The following is a 20,419-nucleotide window of genomic DNA, read 5'->3' on the forward strand; positions in this document are numbered from 1 at the left end:
AATATCCTAGAATGGGTGGTTTATTTTTTATTTATTTTTAAAATATATATATTTTTTATGTCAGAGAGGAAAGAAGAGAGAGAGAGAGAGAGAGAGAGAGAGAGAGAGAGAGAGAGAGAGAGATCACTGATTGGCTGCCTCCTGTGTGCCCTACACTGGGGATCGAGGTGCAACCCAGGCATGTGCTCTGACCGGGAATTGAACTGTGACCTCCTGGTTCCTAGATCGATGCTCAACCACTGAGCCATGCTGGCCAGGCCTAGACTGGGTGGTTTAAACAACGGAAATGTGTTTCTCACAGTTCTGGCGGCTGGAAAGTCCAAGATCAAGATTTTTGATAAGGGTCCTATTTCTGGGTTGCAGATGGCCACCTTCTCATTTTGTCCTCAAGGGGCCTTTCCTTGGTGCCTGCAGGTGGAAAGATTGCTCTATCTCTTCTTATAAGGCCACCGGTCCTATCTAGCACCCCACCCTTGCAACCTCATTTAACCTTAATTAAGTCCTAAAGGCCTGATCTGCAAATACAATCACACTGGGGGATTGGTGCTTCAACATGTGAATGGAGGGAGATGCAGAATGAAATCTAAGACAGTGTTGCTAAAAAACATCAGCTGAGAAACGCAAGATCCTCCAAGATCGCACCATTTTATCTGCTTTATAAAAGCTTCCTTTGCTTCCTTTCTTCTCATATTTTAATCACTAATGTCAAGATCCTGTTCGGAAAGGTCTCACATATATCAAATGTTTCTTGTGTTCTGCCGGTTATTTGAAAGACTGCAGTTAGGACTACAATCCAGTCAGGGTTTTCCTTCTTAGCAGTTTAAGGAGTAACTTCTGCTAGATTAAGGAGTAACCTAGAGCAAATCACTTTGCCTTTCTGGATGAGTTTTCTCAGCTATAAAATGAGATAATGGGACAACAGCCCAAACGTGGGATAGATAACCCAGCTCTTTTGCTGGAATGGGAGACCCAAGGAAATGGAAGGGGAAAGTTGTTTTTAAAACAGAAAGGAGCTCAAGAATGGAAGAACCTTGGGGTACTCTGCAGTAAGGAGCATGCAGACCCCGCGCACTGAGCCTCAGAGATCGACAGCTGTCCACGTTCCAGGGGAGGGGGGTCCAGAGCGCCCCTAATGAGCCCGGGTTCACGGAGCAGTTTGGTTTACACCAAGCTGCCTGCTGCCAAACCCGCAGTGTTTACCAGAATCGGGGCGTTTTGCAAACCCAGATGTCAGACTTCCTGTCCCAGAGATTCTCAACTAATTTATAGGCCCCCTCCCGCCCCCACCCCCACCCCGCCCCGCTGGAAGCTGGAGGAGCGTGCACAGGGCAGCCTCCCTCCCTCCCCACCCCTCCCCCCACCCCACAGGCAGGAATTTCTGGGATGGGCTGATGGTCCACCCCCTCCTCCTCCTCCTCCTCCTCCTCCTTTTAGGAGCCGGAGTGGGTAGGGCGGTGAAAGCCTCAGCGGCTTTCCAGTCTCCCAGCCCGGAGCCCCGTGAGTCCGCACACAGTAGTAACTGGGGTGACTGAGTGACTCTCGGGGGCACAGTGCTGGTGAGACCCTCGGGAGGGGTGGAGCGCGAAGGTTCTGAGTTTCCGCCTCCCGCGCCGCAGGGCCAGGCTCTGGGGCCAAGGCGCTGGCACCGCCCCCCCCCACCCCCCCCCCCCGCCTCCACCCCGAGGCAGAGGCACTGGGCGCCCGGCGAGCCTAGTGGTTAGCGATGCTGCTGCTGTGGTCGCTGCTGCTGCTGCTGTTGCTGGGAGCGCCGGCGGCTCCTTCTCCCGAGCCGGTTCCCGAGTGGCAGGGTGAGTGTACCCCGGGTGGAGGGACCAGATCGGCACGTCGGGGCTGGGGTAGGCAAGGGAGTGGAGAAAGGGCGAACCTGGGCGGCGAGCGAGGGCAGCCAGGGAGGCCGAGTGACCTGGTGGCCGCCTATCTGCAGTCTGAGCAAGCCCTGCACCCCTTCCTCGGAGTCCCGCACCCCCTTCCTCGCGCCGCACCCTCCAGGCTTCAGCCCGGGCGCAAGGAGGGGCGGGGCCTGGGCTTGAGGGCAATTCTGCTCAACTCTGGCCGCGCGCGGGAGCCGGGCAGAGGAGGGTAGGAGGCGGTTCAGAACGTCGGCTTCCGAGAATCGTTTATTCGGGAGGAGCATCTCTCGGATAAATCATGGCAAAAAGATGTTCCATTTTGTCCCCTCCCAAAGCAAGCGCTCTGGGTGTGCGCCGCCACTTGTGGAGCGGCCCCCAGCCGGGAAGAAAAAAGCTTAATCTTCTCTGTTATCGCCTCTCAGACCTGATGGGGGAGAGGCGCCCCTGTGGCCCTGATCAGCTGTGGGAACTGGAGCAAGTTGCCGTTTTGTCCTCATTTTCCCCCGTTATGGACAATGGGGTCTGCCCTATCCTTAGGCCGGCTGAGGATTAAGGGAGACCCCTTGGTAAGGCCCGTGGCACCCCAGGGATGGAGAGTTCCTTCAAAGTAACCCGCCTCCCACCCCACCTGCAACACGTGCGTGCACACACGGGTCAGTTCACCAAACATTTGTTGAGCACCGACTATACATAAGATTGGTAAAGGGATGTGTAAAGAGACATGCGAGGCTGTCCTGCAGGGGCCCCGTTAGTGAATAGCTGCACCGGCTGCCTCAGCAGCAGAGAAGACAGCATCCGAAAGCGGAGGCTCCCTGTGAAGGGACGCAGGGGGAAGTTCAACCAGCCCGTGGGAGCCTGGGGCGGCCTCCATCCCTCTCCCTTTGGGGATAAGTTCGGAGAGGGGGTAAAACAAGCTGTCATCCATGGCTACGTTCATTGTTCTCCCTCTCAACACCTTGTGTGTGCCTTTTTGAAGTGTCTTTTCTGAACTGTATTCTCTAGCACTCCCAGGAGGCTTTGTCAGGAGCAGGTTGAGCAGTTCTTATTCCAAAGCGGCCAAAGGAAGGGGGCCTCTTCCCTCCTGGGTCAGTTCAGTAAAAATGCTTCTGTGGATGCACGCACATCTGACCTGCGGTGTGATCCGTGGCTACTAAGAGTTTACTGTGCTGTACTTACTCCGTTTTAAAGTGTGGGCTTTGCCTGAGCACAGGAACCTGGGACCGGGCAGCAGCAGCCCCTGGGACAGGAGCTGGAACCCAGCCACAGAGAGAGAATGCGCTGTGATCCTCTGAGCCGGGTTTAGCACCGATGGGCTAAGCCTTTCTATATGTAGCTGACCCAAATCCTGGCCCCAGAGGTTTCTAAGCAGTGCCTTCACTTTAGTACTCAAGGACGTTCTGAAGCCAGACCACCTGCTACTTCCTATACGCTCCAGGTGACAGCATATGACACAGTTGGCACGGAGATTCTTCAGATATGAAAATGCTGCCTCTGGCGTTCTAAGGAGCACAGAGATTATGTGGGATTGAGTGTCCCAATCCTCAAAAAGGCTCCCCTCCTGGACTCCAATCACCCACATCAGTGAAATTTCAAGTATAATCTAGACAGGTTTGAAATCAAGTTTTTCCTGCCTATACACAAATGGAAAAACCAACATCTTAGCACTGGAAGGGACCTGACACATTGTCTCCTCTAGCCATCCATTTTTCAGGCCTGGAAGCTGAGGTATAGCTGTGTTTTGGAGTGTCTCAGTTTACGGTTGTGTTCAGTGCACCACACTGACTTGCTTTTAGCCATGATTGGCTTCCACAGATTAACTAGGAAAAAAATATCCACCTATTTCAGTTCCATATCCACTAATACATGATATGTAATAATGCAAGGCAGATTATGCACGTAGTATTTTTTTTGTCTGAATTGTTTGATATGTATTATTGATCGTTCTGATATGTGTTATAAGCATCCCAGCCTTTCGGGGAATGGGGAGGCAGAAAATTGATGGTATTGTGCTGACTTGTCAATGATTTTTCTCTAAAAATAAGTAGATGCAGTGTCGTGTAGTAGTTAAATTCGTGGGCTCTAGGAATCAGACTGCCTGGGTTCAAATCCTGGCACTACTCTTTACCAGCTCTGTGACCTTGGGGAAGTTACTTAACCTCTCAGTTTACTCATATATAAAAATGATCCTAATAATAATACTTAGGAGTTGTTCTTTTGTTTCAGTTTCACCATAGCGCCCTCTTCCTCTGGCCTGTCCAGACCATTTTGACAGGTTGGCAACCGGTAGCAATTATTTATTGCCCTGAGCACAGCACCATACTTGGCATGTCTGCAGTCTGTCTTCTGGCCTCTCATTGATTATTCTAAGGGGCTTTATTGTAGTTCTGGAATCAGAACCTTTTCTTCTAACAAGTGCTGCAACTGGATGCTACTTACTCAAGTACCCCATAACCTCGGAGGACAGTAGAAAGCGTGAAGAAGGAAGTGGGGCGTCCTGGGGAAAGGTGGGCGTGGTCTCTGTGGAGGTTGCTAAAGGAAATGAATTGGGGGACAGGTAAACAGATTTTGATGCTATATTGAAGGCTGAAAATTATATCTGTGAAATGGCCCCAACCAACAAGGAGAGTTTCCGCTGTAACATTCAGCTTCCCAGAGGCCAGAGTGGAGGGAGCCCACGGCTGTATCAGTTGTTGGGAATGGCCAAGGTAGGCTCTTCTGACTGGCCAGCGACCAAGGAAAGTGAAGTGCTGATGAGCGTGAGGTCCAAGGACTTGACCATGGGTCCTATCTGGAGAAAAGACTAAACTGGGTGGAGAGGGTGGGGGTATCTTTCAACATCCTATGCCAATGGGAAGAGGGGCAAGGAGCTGGAGGCCTCAGTTGTTCATTCTCTGTCTGTCAAGCACGATGTGCTTCATCTCCCTGTGTTGGTTTAGTTTCATCCAAAAGCAATCACTGAGATGTGTATTTATTTGGATGCGAGTAATTTACTTGGGAGGTGACTCTAAAAGGCATGGTGAAGGAGTGAGGAAATGAGACAGGGAAGAGAAGAAAGCCATTAGAGGTAACTGGGCTTCAATTTCACAAAAGTCCTTCTGACGGACCCAGTGAGGGGCAGGAAGCACACACATTCATCTACCACCCCCACCCGTCATTGATGGGGAGTCCCTCCTGGGTCACTCCTGGCGCTCTGGACTGCACGGAGTTCTGTCAGGCAGGGAGTCACAGAAAGTCAGGCGAAGTAAATGAGAACTGTGCCAGGTGAGTGGCCTCCAGGGTCAGCAGTGAGGGCAGGGAACCAGCAGAATCTTCCACTCACCCACAGATCGGGGAGACAAAAATATGGTCAGGATCAGATACTATTCCCAAGAGGCTGAGAGTCCAGAGACAGATACTGAAACATAAGCAATTTCAAAACAGTGGAGTGGGTGTTATGATAATAAGGAATGAGCAAAGTGCTGAAGGGATGCAGAGGAGGAATTGACCTGAGGGACTGGGAACTCACAATAGGGTATTTGTTTTGCTGAAGAGTAAATAAATAGTTGCCACATGTGAAAAGGAGCTAGAACATTTCCAGGAAAGCATAGAGTATGTGCAAAGGTATAGAATCGCTGTGGGTGGCAGGAGTTCAATGGGCTGAAAGTTCTAGTCTGGGCTCTTTTGGATGGAGGAAAGTAGGCTCTGAAGGTCATTCAGACAGGGGCTGGATATAAGGGTGCCAAGATCTCAAGGGGACCCAAGGCTTCTGGGAAACCAAAAACGAGCCACTGGAATGAACCAAATATTTTTTCTTTCTTTCTCTCAGGGGCTGCTTGATGGTCCCTGTTTGGTTCTCCTTCTGTGAACTAGTTTTTTCTGCTTCAATTTGCAGGACTTTTCATGTGTAGTTCCCACAGCATCCTGGGAAGAGTTCCTTAATTTCATGGGAGAGGAATCTGGCCACACTGGTCACAGCTGGCTGGCCAGTCCCTGTGCTCTGCCCTGGAATCAGAGGCCTTCTCATGGCTGGTAGGCCATGTAGGGATGTGAGGTGCACACAGGGATGCTGCCCCAACAGGTCTTGTGGATGAGTAGACCCCCAGAATAGGGTCATGGCAGGGACAGGAAGCTGTGACATGTCTATATTTGGAAGCATATATAGTATAGAGAGACGAGGAATGAAGAGTTTGGTTGGAGAGACTATGCTTAAAAGGGGGAAAAATCTGATTGGTGATTGGGTACTGCTGAGAAGGGGCTGGTGAGTTTGGACAAAGGGAAACCAGATCACACTTTTAGGTTTAGGAATGACATGGTCAGTTTGGGACATGAAAAGGGTAATTGAGGAGCAGCAACAAGACCATCTGGAAGGTTAACGCAATTTCCCATGAAAAAAGACGCTGATGACCCAAGCTAAAAAGTCAGTCCCAGTAGAAATATTAAGGAGCAGATAGTTTGCATTAAGACTTTTATGGGGTAAAGAGGAAAAAATAAAAAATGATAGACTCACGGAAAGTTAGGAGACAGGAAAAATGGCAGAATCAGAGGGGTAGACTGTACAATGGAACTAAGGAGTTGTGGAGGTAGATTCGTTCTCAGCAGTGACCAGAGCCAAGGGTTGGTTGTAGGAGTGGTCGCTGAAGTGGAGAGCAGGTCCTCGGAGCAGAGGTTGAGGAAACAAGCGTCCAGGGCAGTACAGACATCCATGTCTGAAAAAAGTTTCGTCAAAAAAATGTCCTTATGTAATAGGATGTGCAGCTGCTTTGCTACTCTCTTCCCTTCTCTTTTGTTTTGTAATGCTTGTCATTAAATTGACCTCATGACCCATTCAATGGGCTACAACCTGCAGTGGAGATAACACCAGGACAGAGTGTTGGGTCATCGGTGTGCAAGTTACAGGCGTTGGGGTGGGGAGGACAACGGAGAATCTGCTGCTGTCACATAGTGAATGTGAGGAAGAGGTTCAGGGTGGTGCATCTCAGGGTCGAGGAAGGAAAGACAGGGTGCCACCTGGGAGAGGTTTCTGAAGGAGGGTGATGAGAGACACCACCTGGAGTCAGCAGTGGGGAGAAGTCCTTACCCTGAGATTTTCCCCGTAGCTTCAATTCCTAATGCAAAGGTGAAAAGGCTCTTCTCATCTGCCCCTAATAATATCTCACATTTGGGGACTGGTTACTGTGTGCTCTTTTGCATATATTAACACATTGAATCCTCACCAAACTCAAGTACTGTTAATACATACTCTTCTTTTACTGATCAAGGAGGGTTAAGTAATGAGCAATCTATAGGAACTTGTAGAGGGGAGATTCGAACCAGCCACTTAAACACTAATGCAAAGAACTCTTGGATAGCCTTGTGACTCTATTAAATAGGTCATCCGGATGTTTGAAGGCAGCGTGTGATTTAATTTTGTGGCAAGAGGAGCTGGAGGCAAGTCTCTTACTCTCTCTGCAGCTCCTCCTTTTCCAAACCAGTACTTCCCACATGTGGGAGTGAATAGTTCATAAAGCAAAAATGTGCAGAGCTTTTGATTGCTTTTTATTTTTCTGGGTGATTCCTAAGCTCCGGGGACTTGGAGTTGAAGTGAAAGCATGTCAGATACTGGTTTAACTGCCCATCCTGACCATCAATCACTCCAGCCATTGGCCTTTGTTTCTCCCATCTCTGTTGGTCATCTCTCAGAACCTCTTCCACTTCATGCAATTCTCATCTCAGTTTCTCTCACTGGCTCCTTTCCTCTGAGCTTCTGAGAGTCAGAATGGACTTCCAGTTTTCCTAGGTCTTTTTACAATTTCTCATTAAGCTCCTAACCTCTTTTCCTATTGTTGGCTGGCGCAGTAACTGATACCACACAATGGGGATTCCAAGCCAATGACTGGAAAGGTTGAGCCACACAGAGAGCTCAGTTGTCCCCTCAGCTCCCCTTCCTTGACCTAACAATTTGCTTATTTATGTCAGGTTTTCTGAAGAAACAATTCCTGTGTTTTTTTTTTGTTGTTGTTTTTTTTTTTGCCTCTTGTGAACTCATCCCTCTGTGGTGAATCCTCTTATGATCAATTAATGTAACATACTTGAAACATGTATAGACCTTTGCGCCCATTTTCTTTTAGAAATTATCCTTAGAAGGCTTTGAAGAGATGTTTCAATTCAAACCTAGGAACATAAATTATATTTTTAATTGATCAAAGGAAATATTACAGTTTATAAAACAAAACACCTTATAAACACTTGGAGAAGAATATTTTATAAAAATGGAGATATATTATTATAATTTCTATAAATTCGGTTCTAATGAAACAGAGCTAAACAAAACAGCAAGAGGTTCCTGTGTGTGTGTCCACATGACTTCTTAATTTATGGCACTTTCCAGACTACCACAGTTCCAAAGAAATATGCTAATAAAAAATGTTCACTGTTTCTGGTGTTTGGCATTCTGCTCTTAGGAACTTCCCTTTTCTTTTTTAAAATTTATTTTGTATTGGTTTCAGGTGTACGCATAGTGGTTAGACAATCATATACTCTACAAAGTGATTTTCCAATATTTCAAGTACCTACCTAGCACCGACAGTTATTACAATACAGTATTATTGACTATATTCTCTGTGATATACTTTACATCCCCATGACTATTCTGTGACTACCAATTTTTACTTCTTAATCTCTTCACCTTTTTCACCAAGGCTCCCAAACCCCCTCCCCTCTGGCAACCATCAGTCTGATCTCTGTATCTATGAGTCTGAGAACTTTCCTTTTCAATTATGAAAATATAAACAGGAAATTCTAAGTGATTATTTAACTATAATATTTGTCCTATTTCACTGCTATTTTGTGTTCAGAGTTAAGATTTGCTTTTTTTCTTATTAATATTTATAAAGTGCCCATAATGATTGAGGTAATCATTATCAGGATCCGGATGAGGCCAGCACTAATTTTAAACCCATTGTGCAATTGGGGAAAGCAAGGCAGATGCTCTCTACCTTCAAGCAGCTCTACCCTGAAAGAAATGTTCTGCAGTTTTCCACAGTCTTTTTCCTACCGTGTTAGCCTTGTACAAATAACATCAGGGTGGGCTTTATTGGCATGTAACCTGGGCAGTATCCTAGGGACTCATGCTCAGGAGGGCCTTGAACTTGGGGGGTTAATGCTCTGTGGTTTGGGGTCTTGGAATTCTTAAACATTTTTATCTTTGAATTTGTGCTCTGGGCATGAAGTCTCATGAGGCAATGGAGCACGAGCCAGGGGCTTAAACATACCTCAAGCTCAGCCCCTACTTCCCTGGATGGGTTTTCAGCCTCCCCCTTCGTATTCCTATCCTCCACCTACCTGGCAATCAGGTTGCATTGGGGTTGAGGACTGGAGGCCCAGGGTCTAGGAGTGGATGGCCATTGGCATCTAAGGGCAGAGCAAGGCAGCCGCTGCCCCCCTGCGCTGGCAGCACCTATGTTCAGTGGGGACTAAGTGCAAGCCTATTGCCCATTCCCAATCCAGGCACTGAAGGTGTCCCCAGCGCTTTCTGGCATGGAAGCTGCAATCACTCACGTGCTCATGGGAAATGTAGATGGACTCAACTTCCCTGTCCCGGCCAGGGCCTGAATTTTCATTTTACGTGCGGCCCTGCAAATTAGGCAGCCAGCCTGAATAGGAAGCATGGGGCCAGTTATGGGTTCAATGGTATCCCCCTCAAAATGTCTGTGTTGAAGTCCTCACTCCTCAGTACCTCATAATGAAACCTTATTTGGAGATAGGATCTTTACAGAGGTAATCACGTTACAATAAAGTGATTAGGGTGGGCCCTAATTTAATGTCCTCCCAAAGAAGGGGAATTTAGATGGAAATATGCATAGAGGGCAGATGACATAAAGAAACACAGGGAGGAGATAGCCATCTGTCAATAAGCCAGAGAGGCAGGCCTGGAACAGATCCCTCCCTCCTACACTGAGAAGGAGTCAACGCTGCCAGCACCTTGATTTTTGACTAATAGCCTCCAGCTCTATGAGACAGTCGTTCCTGTGGTCTAAGCCACTCAGTCTGTGGTACTTTGTTATGGCAGCCCGTGCAAATGGCAGGGACGGAGGACATATTTACCATTAAAACACGGTTTTGTTTTCACTTCTGTCTCCCACTTAAGTAACTGTATACTTATCTTCATTGGGTATATTCTCAAAGCAGTTAAAATGGCTAGTCCTTATAAACATGCTGTCAATGACATCCCATCTTTCCCAACGTTGTTTTGTTGTTGGTGGAGTTCTTTTCTGTTTGTTTGTTTTGATGGCCAAGTCCTTAGATCATATTCCCCCAGGGCTTCCACATGCTGGTGTCTGTGAGGGAAGTGTAAGAAAGTTCTGTCTTAGTGTGTCTTGCCATAACTTGCTCTTTGTAATGAACGAGGCTCCCTGGTGACTGAGGTGGTATGTCATCAACACAGCCTGTAAGATAACATGGCTGCTGTCAGTAAGGATATTTACACTGGCAATGTCTGCTAGGTACTTCAGAGTGCAATATAAAGGCAAAATGGTGGAGAAATAAACGAAAAGCCAAAAAGAAGAAACATGTGTGCGACTCATCTTAAAATTTCATTGGTAAGATACAGATACACCCAAGAACTTCTAAAGCCATAATAAGATTTTCTGCAAGGGGCACTACTGCTAAATGAGATGGACAGCGAAGGAGACACAGGGGCGTGAAGGAGAATGGCAGGGAGTGGCGAGTTCAGTCTGAAAGGGTTAATCCACTTCACACAGGGGTTGGTAACAGGCAATTTGAATACTCACAAAACCGGAGCCTGGTGGAGCTGATTAAGTTGGGTTTCATTTTCCCCCTCCTGTGAGAGGAGTATTGTATGCCTCACGGAACTTGAAACCGCAATTTGGGGAGATTAGAGAGAAAGGGGGAAAGGACACATAAAGAGATTTAGCAAGAGGGGTCCACCGGCCTGTGGAGGAGGTGATTATCCAGGTTCAGAAGCTGCAGGAGAATGAAGAAGGCTCTAAGTCAAGGACAATGCTCGGGCAGGGAAACAGAAGGAAGTTCTGAGGCTGGAAGGAGAGATATTTTAAAATGCACTGCACCTTTTAGTTGGTTAATGGAAGGCAATTGATTAGGAAGGCACAGGCTTTGTTAGGAGCTGTCAGGTTGTTAAGAGACAAGCACCAAACCTCAGATGGTCTAGGATAAAAGCAAATACTCAGAGAGGACCACGAAGGGCAGACACACTTTTCACTTTGTTCTTTCAAGTGCAGTGTACGTGCAGCAAGCATCAGACATTCCTTGCTCATTGGTGTGGAAAGTCCTGTTAAGAATCCAGATTTTCTGCACCGTTCAGCCATGAATGGGAATTGACTCGGCCAATTACAACATCCCTTCCTGCTACAGAGTAATGTCAGGAACACGATCGATCTGAAGCCATTGTTCCCGAGAGGGCACAGACCCACATTTGTGCAGCTGAAAAAGGTCAGTCCGTCTCCAGAGAGAAGCTGCTCACCTTTACATGGGTTACAGATTGGACCCCTTCCATTCCGAAACTGAAATACTGTCAGAACAGCAAGGAACTGGGCAGATTCGGGACATGATACCAGGCATGAGGTGGGTGAGCCCTGCACCAGCTGTGTGAGTGGATGGAGTGGAAGAGGTTTAAACCCAGGGGAATGGTGGAGGAGATTGAAATTAGATTGCACTTGGCAAGCTGTGGCTTCCGAATAGCTTGTCTTAAACATTGCACATGGTGTGAGCCGTGCACTTGAACATTTCCTTCCAGTTTCCTTAACGTGAAGCAGCACAGAGGCCAACGTTATGTGTGTATTGGGTTCGATGGCCACTGCCATCACGTAATTTATTGAATATCAGAAAGCCCTTTGCTTGCCTAAAAGAGAGTATGCCTTTAGGAATGGTTGTTTTGTTTGTTGAAAGTGTTTTTTTGGTTAAATGTGCAGACACCTCATCAAGGCTTAATCCTTCAAGCCATAGCTATTTACTTAACACTTCAAACTTTCAGCCAGTTCTAAGAGAAGAGCTGGGTAAAGCAGAAGAGGTCACCTCCACCTGCTGGAGGGATGCAGAGGGTGAAGTGGGAGGGCCTCAAGAGAAACCTCCCCAGGACCCTGTTGACACTGCTTCAACACGTGGATCAAGCTATAATAGTAGTCCCAGGCTCTAGACTCCAACCTCACAGTATCCTAGGGATTGGCAGGCATCTGGCAACCAATCAAATACGTGAAGCCAGAAAACAAGTCATTCTGGATTTTCCCAGAATCCTTACATTCCACTGATCACCAAATCCTGTCATTTATTCCCCCTGTGAATTCTCTCTCTGGTGGCTGGACTCTAACCATTCCCTCCTTCCTTTCTCATCACCACCAGTTGAGTTGATACCTTCTGTCTCCCTTGCTAGATCATAGCAGTAGTCCCCAGACTGTTCTCCAGTTCCACTCATGGACTGTCCCATCTCACCTGAATGAGAACTCCTCTGGGGCCAGAACCTGGACATTTGCCTTTACACCTATATTTTCAGCTCCTAAATCAATGTTGGGCACACAGTAGGTACTCAGTGAATGTTTTTGTTGAATGATTCACCACCCATATTTGTATTCCACACCACAGCCTCGGTCATGCCTTCTCTTGTTCCAAAATCTCCCTTTCATCTGAAGAGTAACATACAAATTTCTGAATAAAATTATTTGTAAAATTACCCCAAACCATCTCTTTCTAACTTCGTATTCTACAACTATTAAAGTCTTGTATATAGCTAGGCTCTCGACATCCTCCAGCTGATTATTTTTATCACCTCTGAGCTTTGGTGGGTTTTGTTCTGTCCAGAATGCCCCCTTACCTGGCACGTCACCCTCTCCATCCATAGACTTCTTCCACCATCCGAAACTCTGTCTACAGCAAGGACAGGCGCCCATGCTAGTCTAGTTCAGCAATGTTCTTCCATGTGTGAAAAATGTTAGATCCCTAATAAATAATGTTTGTTGAATGAAAGTGTGTGTGTGTGTGTGTGTGTGTGTGTGTGTGTGTGTGTGTGCGAGAGAGAGAGAGAGAGAGAGAGAGAGAGAGAGAGAGAGAGAGAGAGATTTTTTTGATCTTCTTAGTCAAACTGATCCCTTCTGCCCCTGGATTCTACAACACTGTGTTTATACCTGTCATGTCAAAATATACTTTAAGTTATTTCTGTACATTTTTTTAAATTAAATCTTTATTGTTCAGATTATTACATTTGTTCCTCTTTTTTCCCCCCATAACTCCCCTCATCCCAGTTCCCACCCCACCCTCCGCCCTGACTCCCCACCCACTGTCCTCATCCATAGGTGCACGATTTTTGTCCAGTCTCTTCCCGCATCTCCCACACCCCTTTCCCCGACCAAGAATAGTCAGTCCATTCCCTATCTATGTCCCTGATTCTATTATAATCACCAGATTATTTATTCACTTGATTCTTAGATTCACTTGTTGATAGATGCATGTTTGTTTTCATAATTTGTATCTTTACCTTTTTCTTCTTCCTCTTCTTAAAGGATACCTTTCAGCATTTCATATAATACTGGTTTGGTGGTGATGAACTCCTTTAGCTTTTTCTTATCTGTGAAGCTCTTTATGTGACCTTCAGTTCTGAATGATAGCTTTGCTGGGTAAAGTAATCTTGGTTGTAGGTTCTTGGTATTCATCACTTTGAATATTTCTTGCCACTCCCTTCTGGCCTGCAAAGTTTCTGTTGAGAAATCAGCTGACAGTCGTATGGTACTCCCTTGTAGGTAACTGAGTTTCTTTCTCTTGCTGCTTTTAAGATTCTCTCTTTGTCTTTTGCTCTTGGCATTTTAATTATGATGTATCTTGGTATGGTCCTCTTTGGATTCCTTTTGTTTGGGGTTTTCTGTGCTTCCTGGACCTGTAAGTCTATTTCTTTCACCAGGTGGGGGAAGTTTTCTGTCATTATTTCTTCAAATAGGTTTTCAATATCTTGCTCTCTCTCATCTTCTGGCACCCCTATAATTCTGATGTTGGTACGCTTGAAGCTGTCCCAGAGGCTCCTTACACTATCTTCGTATTTTTGGATTCTTTTTTCATTTTGCTTTTCCAGTTGGGTGTTTTTTGCTTCTTCGCATTTCGAATCTTTGACTTGATTCTTGCGCTCCTCTGGTCTGCTGTTGGGAGTCTGTATAATATTCATTATTTCAGTCAGTGTATGCTTAATTTCTAGTTGGTTCTTTATCACAACATCGAGGGTCTCATTAGATTTCTTGAGGATCTCACTACATTTATCGGCGGCTTCTAGACAGTTCTTGAGAGACCTTAAAAGTGTGGTTCTGAACTCAATAGCCTCCATTGACAGTTTTGTCCTTTTTCTTTGTCTCCGCATTTTTTATGCTTTCTTGGTGCACCCCCTAGTGGTCTTTGTGCGCAGTCTTGTTGTAGTTAAGCCTTGATTGTTATCGGCAATACCGGGGGTGATTTGACCTCCAGGCTAACTGGCTATGAGAGTCCGCTGTGTCTGCAGTGGGAGAGCTTCTGTGCTGGATCTCTAGGGCGGTGCTAATCTAGCGTTTGCCTGAGGCTATCCGGCAAATGGCTCTGTGCAGGGCTTGGGCGGAGCAAGTCGCACGGGATCAAACAGGGAGGGCGGAGCGAGCAGTTATGGCTGCTCTCAGTCCCGTCCCTAGGGGCTCTGCCTCACAGAGTCCCAGCAACCGCTGCAAACCTCGGAGAGAGAGCTGCCTTCGAGTTCCGACCGAAGCCAGACAGTCCCGCTTCTCCCGTTTGAGTCTGGGTCCCTAGAGACTCGCCCGGATCTGGAGCTCAGAGTCTGAAACTCCCTCCCGATTGAAAACAACAACCGCGCCCTCCGCCGCCAGCCCGCTCTGCACGCACTCCGCACCTTAGTATTTCACTTCAGCACTGCGCCTCCTCTGAGTCTGGGTATGATATTCTCTTTCCTCCTAGTTGTAGAATTTCCACTCAGCCAGCCTTCCTGTGGTTCTGGATGATGTCCGTTCTGTCTTTTAGTTGTTTTTTGAAGTGGTCGTTCGAGGCAGCAATCTCCAGCATTAACCTATGCCGCCATCTTGGCTTCTGTATTTCTGTACATTTTATGAAATACTCCCAGGGAGAACATCAGTTCCTTGAAGGCAAACACTATGACATATATACTTTTTTATCTGCAGGGCTCCTAACACATGCCATATCAGGCACTCAATAAATGTTTGCTTGAAATTACAAATCTCTTACTTTAAATTGCAATGACCCATAGCAGTTCATTGTCTTCTTTCTGGGTTATTAATTAATGTGTGTAAGGAAAGCTATGCATAGACCTATATGGTCCTCACTGAATGTATGGGTATAAAACTTCTAAGGCAAAATTAATTTGGGGCTGGGGGATGATTCAATTAAATAAGCTTTACAGCTCCATCCAGTTCTGAGGTTCATGGGTCTGCATTTATGGGTAAAGTTAGTCTTCTCTGCCACGTCCATATTCCTTCCAGCACTGGCCAGTGTGGCTTAGGAGTTGAGTGTCGACCCAAGAATCAGGAGGTCACAGTTTGATTCTGAGTCAGGGCACATGCCCAGGTTGTGGGCTCAATCCCCAGTAAAGGGTGTGCAGGAGACAATTGATGGATGATTCTCTCTCATCACTGATGTTTCTATCTCTCTCTCCCTCTCCATCTCTGAAATCAATTTATTTTTTTAAAAATTAAATTAAATCATCTTTTCCTAAAAAAAGGTCTCAGAAGTAGACAGCAGAACCACTGACTTCCAAGGATTTTATTTAGGAAAAAAGGATGAAATTTAGTTTATAAATTTCTTCTAGTGATTCAGTCCACTTTCTCCCCCTAAACTTATTATTATGAAGGGAAGTAATAACATTTACTGCAAAGAGATTTAGTAATTCTGGCAGTACTTCATTAATCACTTAATCAGTGTTCAAGCAGAACTGATGTCCTTGACATATATAATCAATCTTGATTCCGCCCGCATTTGATTTTCATTCTTTTTGAAATCTGGATACAGACACTAGGATAGTGGCTTATTTTCACATTATGTTTTTGTTTCGGAAAACCCATATATGCATATAATGATGATCAGAATATTAATACCTAGGTTGGGTCTTCCCATAGCTCATTTGAAAACAATTGTTTTCTCTTCAGTGAATTTATGGAGAAGAATGCTGCTAGGACCAGATTCTCTTATAGTTGAATGGGAAAGTGGGCTTGGGTCATTTTTTAGCTCAGCATGACATAGTATTCTTTTAGAGATGACAGGGTTATTGTTATTGATAAGCCAGAGCTACTTGTTCTGATACATTCTCAAGAATTTTTCCAAAGCTACTTTCTAAAGGCAGCTGGGCATGGAAAGGTAATAGCAGCCCAAAGCTGAGTGGCAAGGTTGTTTGTCTAATACCTTCTACTTTGGGAAGGTATTTTTATGATCACTGGAGTAACTACAGATGTTCTGATTCTACCACTCCTTTTCTCTTAACACTTCATAATTTGCATGTTTAAAAACATTATTCACCAAATGTTATTGATATTTAATTTCCATATACACTTACAAACCACACCCATCAACTGCTTGTTGACATCATATGTTTCTCTCTTCCCTACAAAAGTGCTGCAATATAGACTTTACAAATAGATAGTGTAAAAGATGAACGAAGATTTAAATCACAGTTGCACATATAGTAGAACAAACAAGACAACAATTTTGTTATCTGGTAGTTTGAAGAATATGTTTCCTCCATGAAAGTGATATCTTGGTATTTAAGGATTGTTTGAAACTAATACTTCTGTACCCACTGTATGCTACAGAAGCTAAAGTAAAAATGAGCTTTTGTTCTAATGATATAAGAAGAGAAGTCTTTGGGGGGTGCTCAGATTAGCACTCTATAGGTGTTCAACTAAATCTATAGCTGGGTCTACAGATCAAGAATCAGGAAGCCAGAGGGATAATAATGACAACAACTCACATTTACTGAGGCCTTCCCATGACGAGGTAGTGTGTGGCGTGCTTTGCATGGATTAGAATGAAATCATATGAAATATTTCTCTGCCTAACTTACTTCCCTTAGCATGATATTCTCAAGACCCATTCATGTTGTTACAAATGGCAGTATTTTATCATTTCTTATGGCTGAGTCGTATTCCATTGTACCACATATTCTTTATCCAATCCTCTATTGAAGGACACCTTGGTTATTTCCATGTCTTGGATTCTATGAATAATGCTGCAGTGAAACAAGGATGCATGCATCTTTGTGAATAAGTGTTTTCAAATTTTGGGGGTAAATGCCCAGAAGAGGGTTTTTTTAAGCCCACCCAATGATATATTTATTGACTTTTAGAGAGAGGGGGAAGGAGAGTGAGAGAGACATAGCTGTGAGGGAGAAACATTGCCGGGGTTCATGTTCCAGCATTAAGAAGGGCTAAGCAATCTGGAGAAGGGGCTGTGTATAACTTAAGTATGAGTCCAGAGACGAAATATAATTTTAAAAGACATATGGGGGTCAGAGGAGCCTAGCTCAAGAAAACTAAGATCTCTTCATCTCAGGACCCCATGCTTTTTATTAACATAAATTGTCCTGAGGCGAGGCAGAGATACAGACTTCAAAGGGTAGGGTTTCCATATACACAAGCATTGTTAGAATGGGGAATAGCCTACGGCTGTTCAGGTGTTTGGCCAGTAGGAGGCAATAACATGTAGATTAAGATGCCCTGAGCTGTCTGGCAGCAAGCAATCATCCCTTCTCAGGTTTGGGGAAATCCCTTCAGCCATTCCCAACAGGTGACAACATATGTGACTCAGCCCTTGTTGAGTCCTCAAGTTCCATCAACCTTCTGATGAAACTCTTGCAATTATGACATGCTGGAATTGGCTTCCGGCAAAACACCAATCGATTGTGTCCCCTACACATCCCCACCAGGGATCGAACCTCCAATGTTTTTGATGTCCGGGACAATGCTCCAACCAACTGAGGTTCCTTTATTTGTAGTTTTTTGAGAAAGCTCCATACTGTTTTCCATAGTGGCTATACCAGTTCACAGTGAATGAGGTTTCCTTTTTCTCCACAACCTCTCCAACACTTGTTATTACTTGTCTTGTTAATAGCCATTCTAACAGGTGGTATCTCACTGCAGTTTTGATTTGTATTTCTCTAATACCCAGTGAAGTCGAGCATCTTTTCATATATCTGTTAGCCACTTATATGTTTTCATGGATGAAGTGTCTGTTCAGGTCCTCTGCCCTTTTTTTGGTTGTTGTTAATTCTCACTGATATTTTTCCCCCATTGATTTTTAGAGACAGTGGAAAGGAGAAGGGGAGAGAGGGAGAGGGAGATGGAGAGGGAGAAGGAGAGGGAGAGGGAGAGGGAGAGGGAGAGGGAGAGGGAGAGAGAGAGAGAGAGAGAGAGAGAGAGAGAGAGAGAGAGAGAGAGAAACATTGATGTGAAAGAGACACATCGATTGGTTGCCTCCGGCACACACCCTGGCGGGGGCAGGGATCAAACCTGCAACCCAGGTGCATGCCCTTGACTGGGAGTCAAACCTAAGACCCTGAGCCAAACCAGCCAGGGCTCTCTGCCCATTTTTTAATTTGATTGTTTGTCTGTGTGGTGATGAGTTGTATGAGTTCTTTATATATTTCGGATATTAACCTCGTGTCAGAGCTATTGTTTGAAAGTATCTTCTTCCATTCTGTTGGTTGTCTTTCTGTTTTGTTGGTAGTTTCTTTTGCTGTGCAGAAATTTTTCAGCTCAATACAGTCCCATTCATTTATTTTTGCCTTTACTTCCCTTACCTTTGGGGTCAAATTAATAAGATCCTCTCTAAGACCCAGGTCCATAAGTTTAGTCCTTATGTTTTCTTCTATGTAATTGATTGTTCCAGGCCTTATAATTAGGTCTTTGATCCATTTCAAGTGAATTTTTGTATATAGGGACAAACAGTAGTCTATTTTTATTCTTTTGCATGTAGCTTTTATTGGAATACTCTTAACATTCCTATGAGATATATTTCCAGTTCACAGAGGAAAGGTGAGGCTTACAGAAATCAAGACATTTGCCCAAAGTTACAAGGCTTGTCTGTGGCAAGTCTGCCTGATCCATAGCTCTCATCCACTAGTGAGGTAGCCTAGCCACCGATCTTAGGAATATAAGCAAACCCAGAGGGCTGAAGTTCAGCCAGTAAGTTGCAGAGCTGGGTATATTCCAACATATATATTAGATAGAAGCCAAACTACAGAACAATTATAGTAAAATAATTATCCTTTAGGAAAAAAAATGAGTGGAACTCTGGGCTAGAAAGTAATTAGTAGATTATAATGAAAATGAAGGTGAACATTCTATCCAGGCATGAAAAGGTGAAAAGGAGAGTTGCAGACAAGGTTAATTATCAGAATCCATATCACATTGGCAAGAGGCAGATTTGATCTTGAATGACTATCACTAATAACCATACAGACATGGCCTTCATTAGGAAAACAAATTTCCTGATCTAAATGAAATCTCCCTAAAACCACTCATTCTCTCTCTGAGACTGCACTACACACTCCCTTCTCTTTTGCTCTGATGTCTGGTGATCAAAGCAATTTTCTGACAACAATTCAACTCCTTAAATGTATATTTATAAGTGGGATTATCAGATTATTAAATGAAGTTAACTTTCATGTATACATTGACAGCCGTTTTAACAATGTGTTAAGTGATTTTCATTATTGTAAATCAGCTTCTCTCGGCCTCAGTAACTTTGAAAAAGAAAACAGAACTTTCACTAAAAAAAAAAAAAAAAGAAAAAAAGAATGAAAAAAGCATAATTCCCATGTGCTGATATGTGAGGAGGCTCATTCTACACTGTTCCAAGTTGCTAGAAGACATCTGCCTGTCCCTGCTATCCCATGGCTACATGACATGACTTGCAGTACTCTGCAGCTATTTTAAGGGAACCTGATAATGTCCCTTCAGATATTAGAAGATTGGACAGGAAGTAACATATAAGAGAAGAACCTAGCTAATGAGAGAACAAAAGAGCCCTTGGACCTGACCAGACACTGGGCTGAGTGACCTCAGCAACCAGGGCCTAAGCAGCACCTGCCAGCATGTTTAATCACCATGCTCAGGAGTGGCCATGCTTAGACTAAAAAAGTTAGATATGATTTCCACCTTCAGGAGGACAAGTCCATAATTGTTATCCTATGTAATAAAAGCCTAATATGCTAAGTGTCCAGTCATCCGGTGTGCCATTCAACCAATCAAAGCATTATATGCTAATGATTGCTAAGGCTGCTCAACTGCTCGCTATGACATGCACTGACCACCAGGGGGCAGACGCTCTGACCAATAGATTAGCTTGCTGCTGAGGTCCAGCCAATTGGGACTGAGCAAGATAGGCCAGATACGCCCTGGAGCCCTCCTGCGGTCTCTCCCCAGCCCCGATTGTGCACCAATGGGGTCCCTCAGCCTGGCCTGTGCCCTCTCGCAATCCAGGACCCCTGAGGGGATGTCAGGGAGCCAGTTTTGGTCTGATCTCACAGGCCAGGCCCAGGGACCCCACCTGTGCACGACTTCATGCACTGGACCTCTGGACTATATATA

The 20,419-nt window shown here is 45.1% G+C and overlaps 1 protein-coding gene across 1 annotated transcript in view; it reads left to right on the forward strand.

The window, feature by feature from the left end:
* Positions 1 to 1,723: 1,723 nt before the first annotated feature.
* Positions 1,724 to 20,419, forward strand: part of PLA2R1 (phospholipase A2 receptor 1) — a gene marked incomplete at its 5' end in the record, with an annotated part of 107,767 nt that continues 89,071 nt past the window's right edge. Inside the window, one exon of the mRNA XM_081095897.1 lies at positions 1,724 to 1,808. Within this exon, the coding sequence (XP_080952023.1) occupies positions 1,724 to 1,808 (85 nt within the window). The remainder of the gene's footprint in view (positions 1,809 to 20,419) is intronic.

Source organism: Myotis nattereri (genome assembly GCF_964212035.1).
Source record: "Myotis nattereri genome assembly, chromosome: 7".
Taxonomy (NCBI): domain Eukaryota; kingdom Metazoa; phylum Chordata; class Mammalia; order Chiroptera; family Vespertilionidae; genus Myotis; species Myotis nattereri.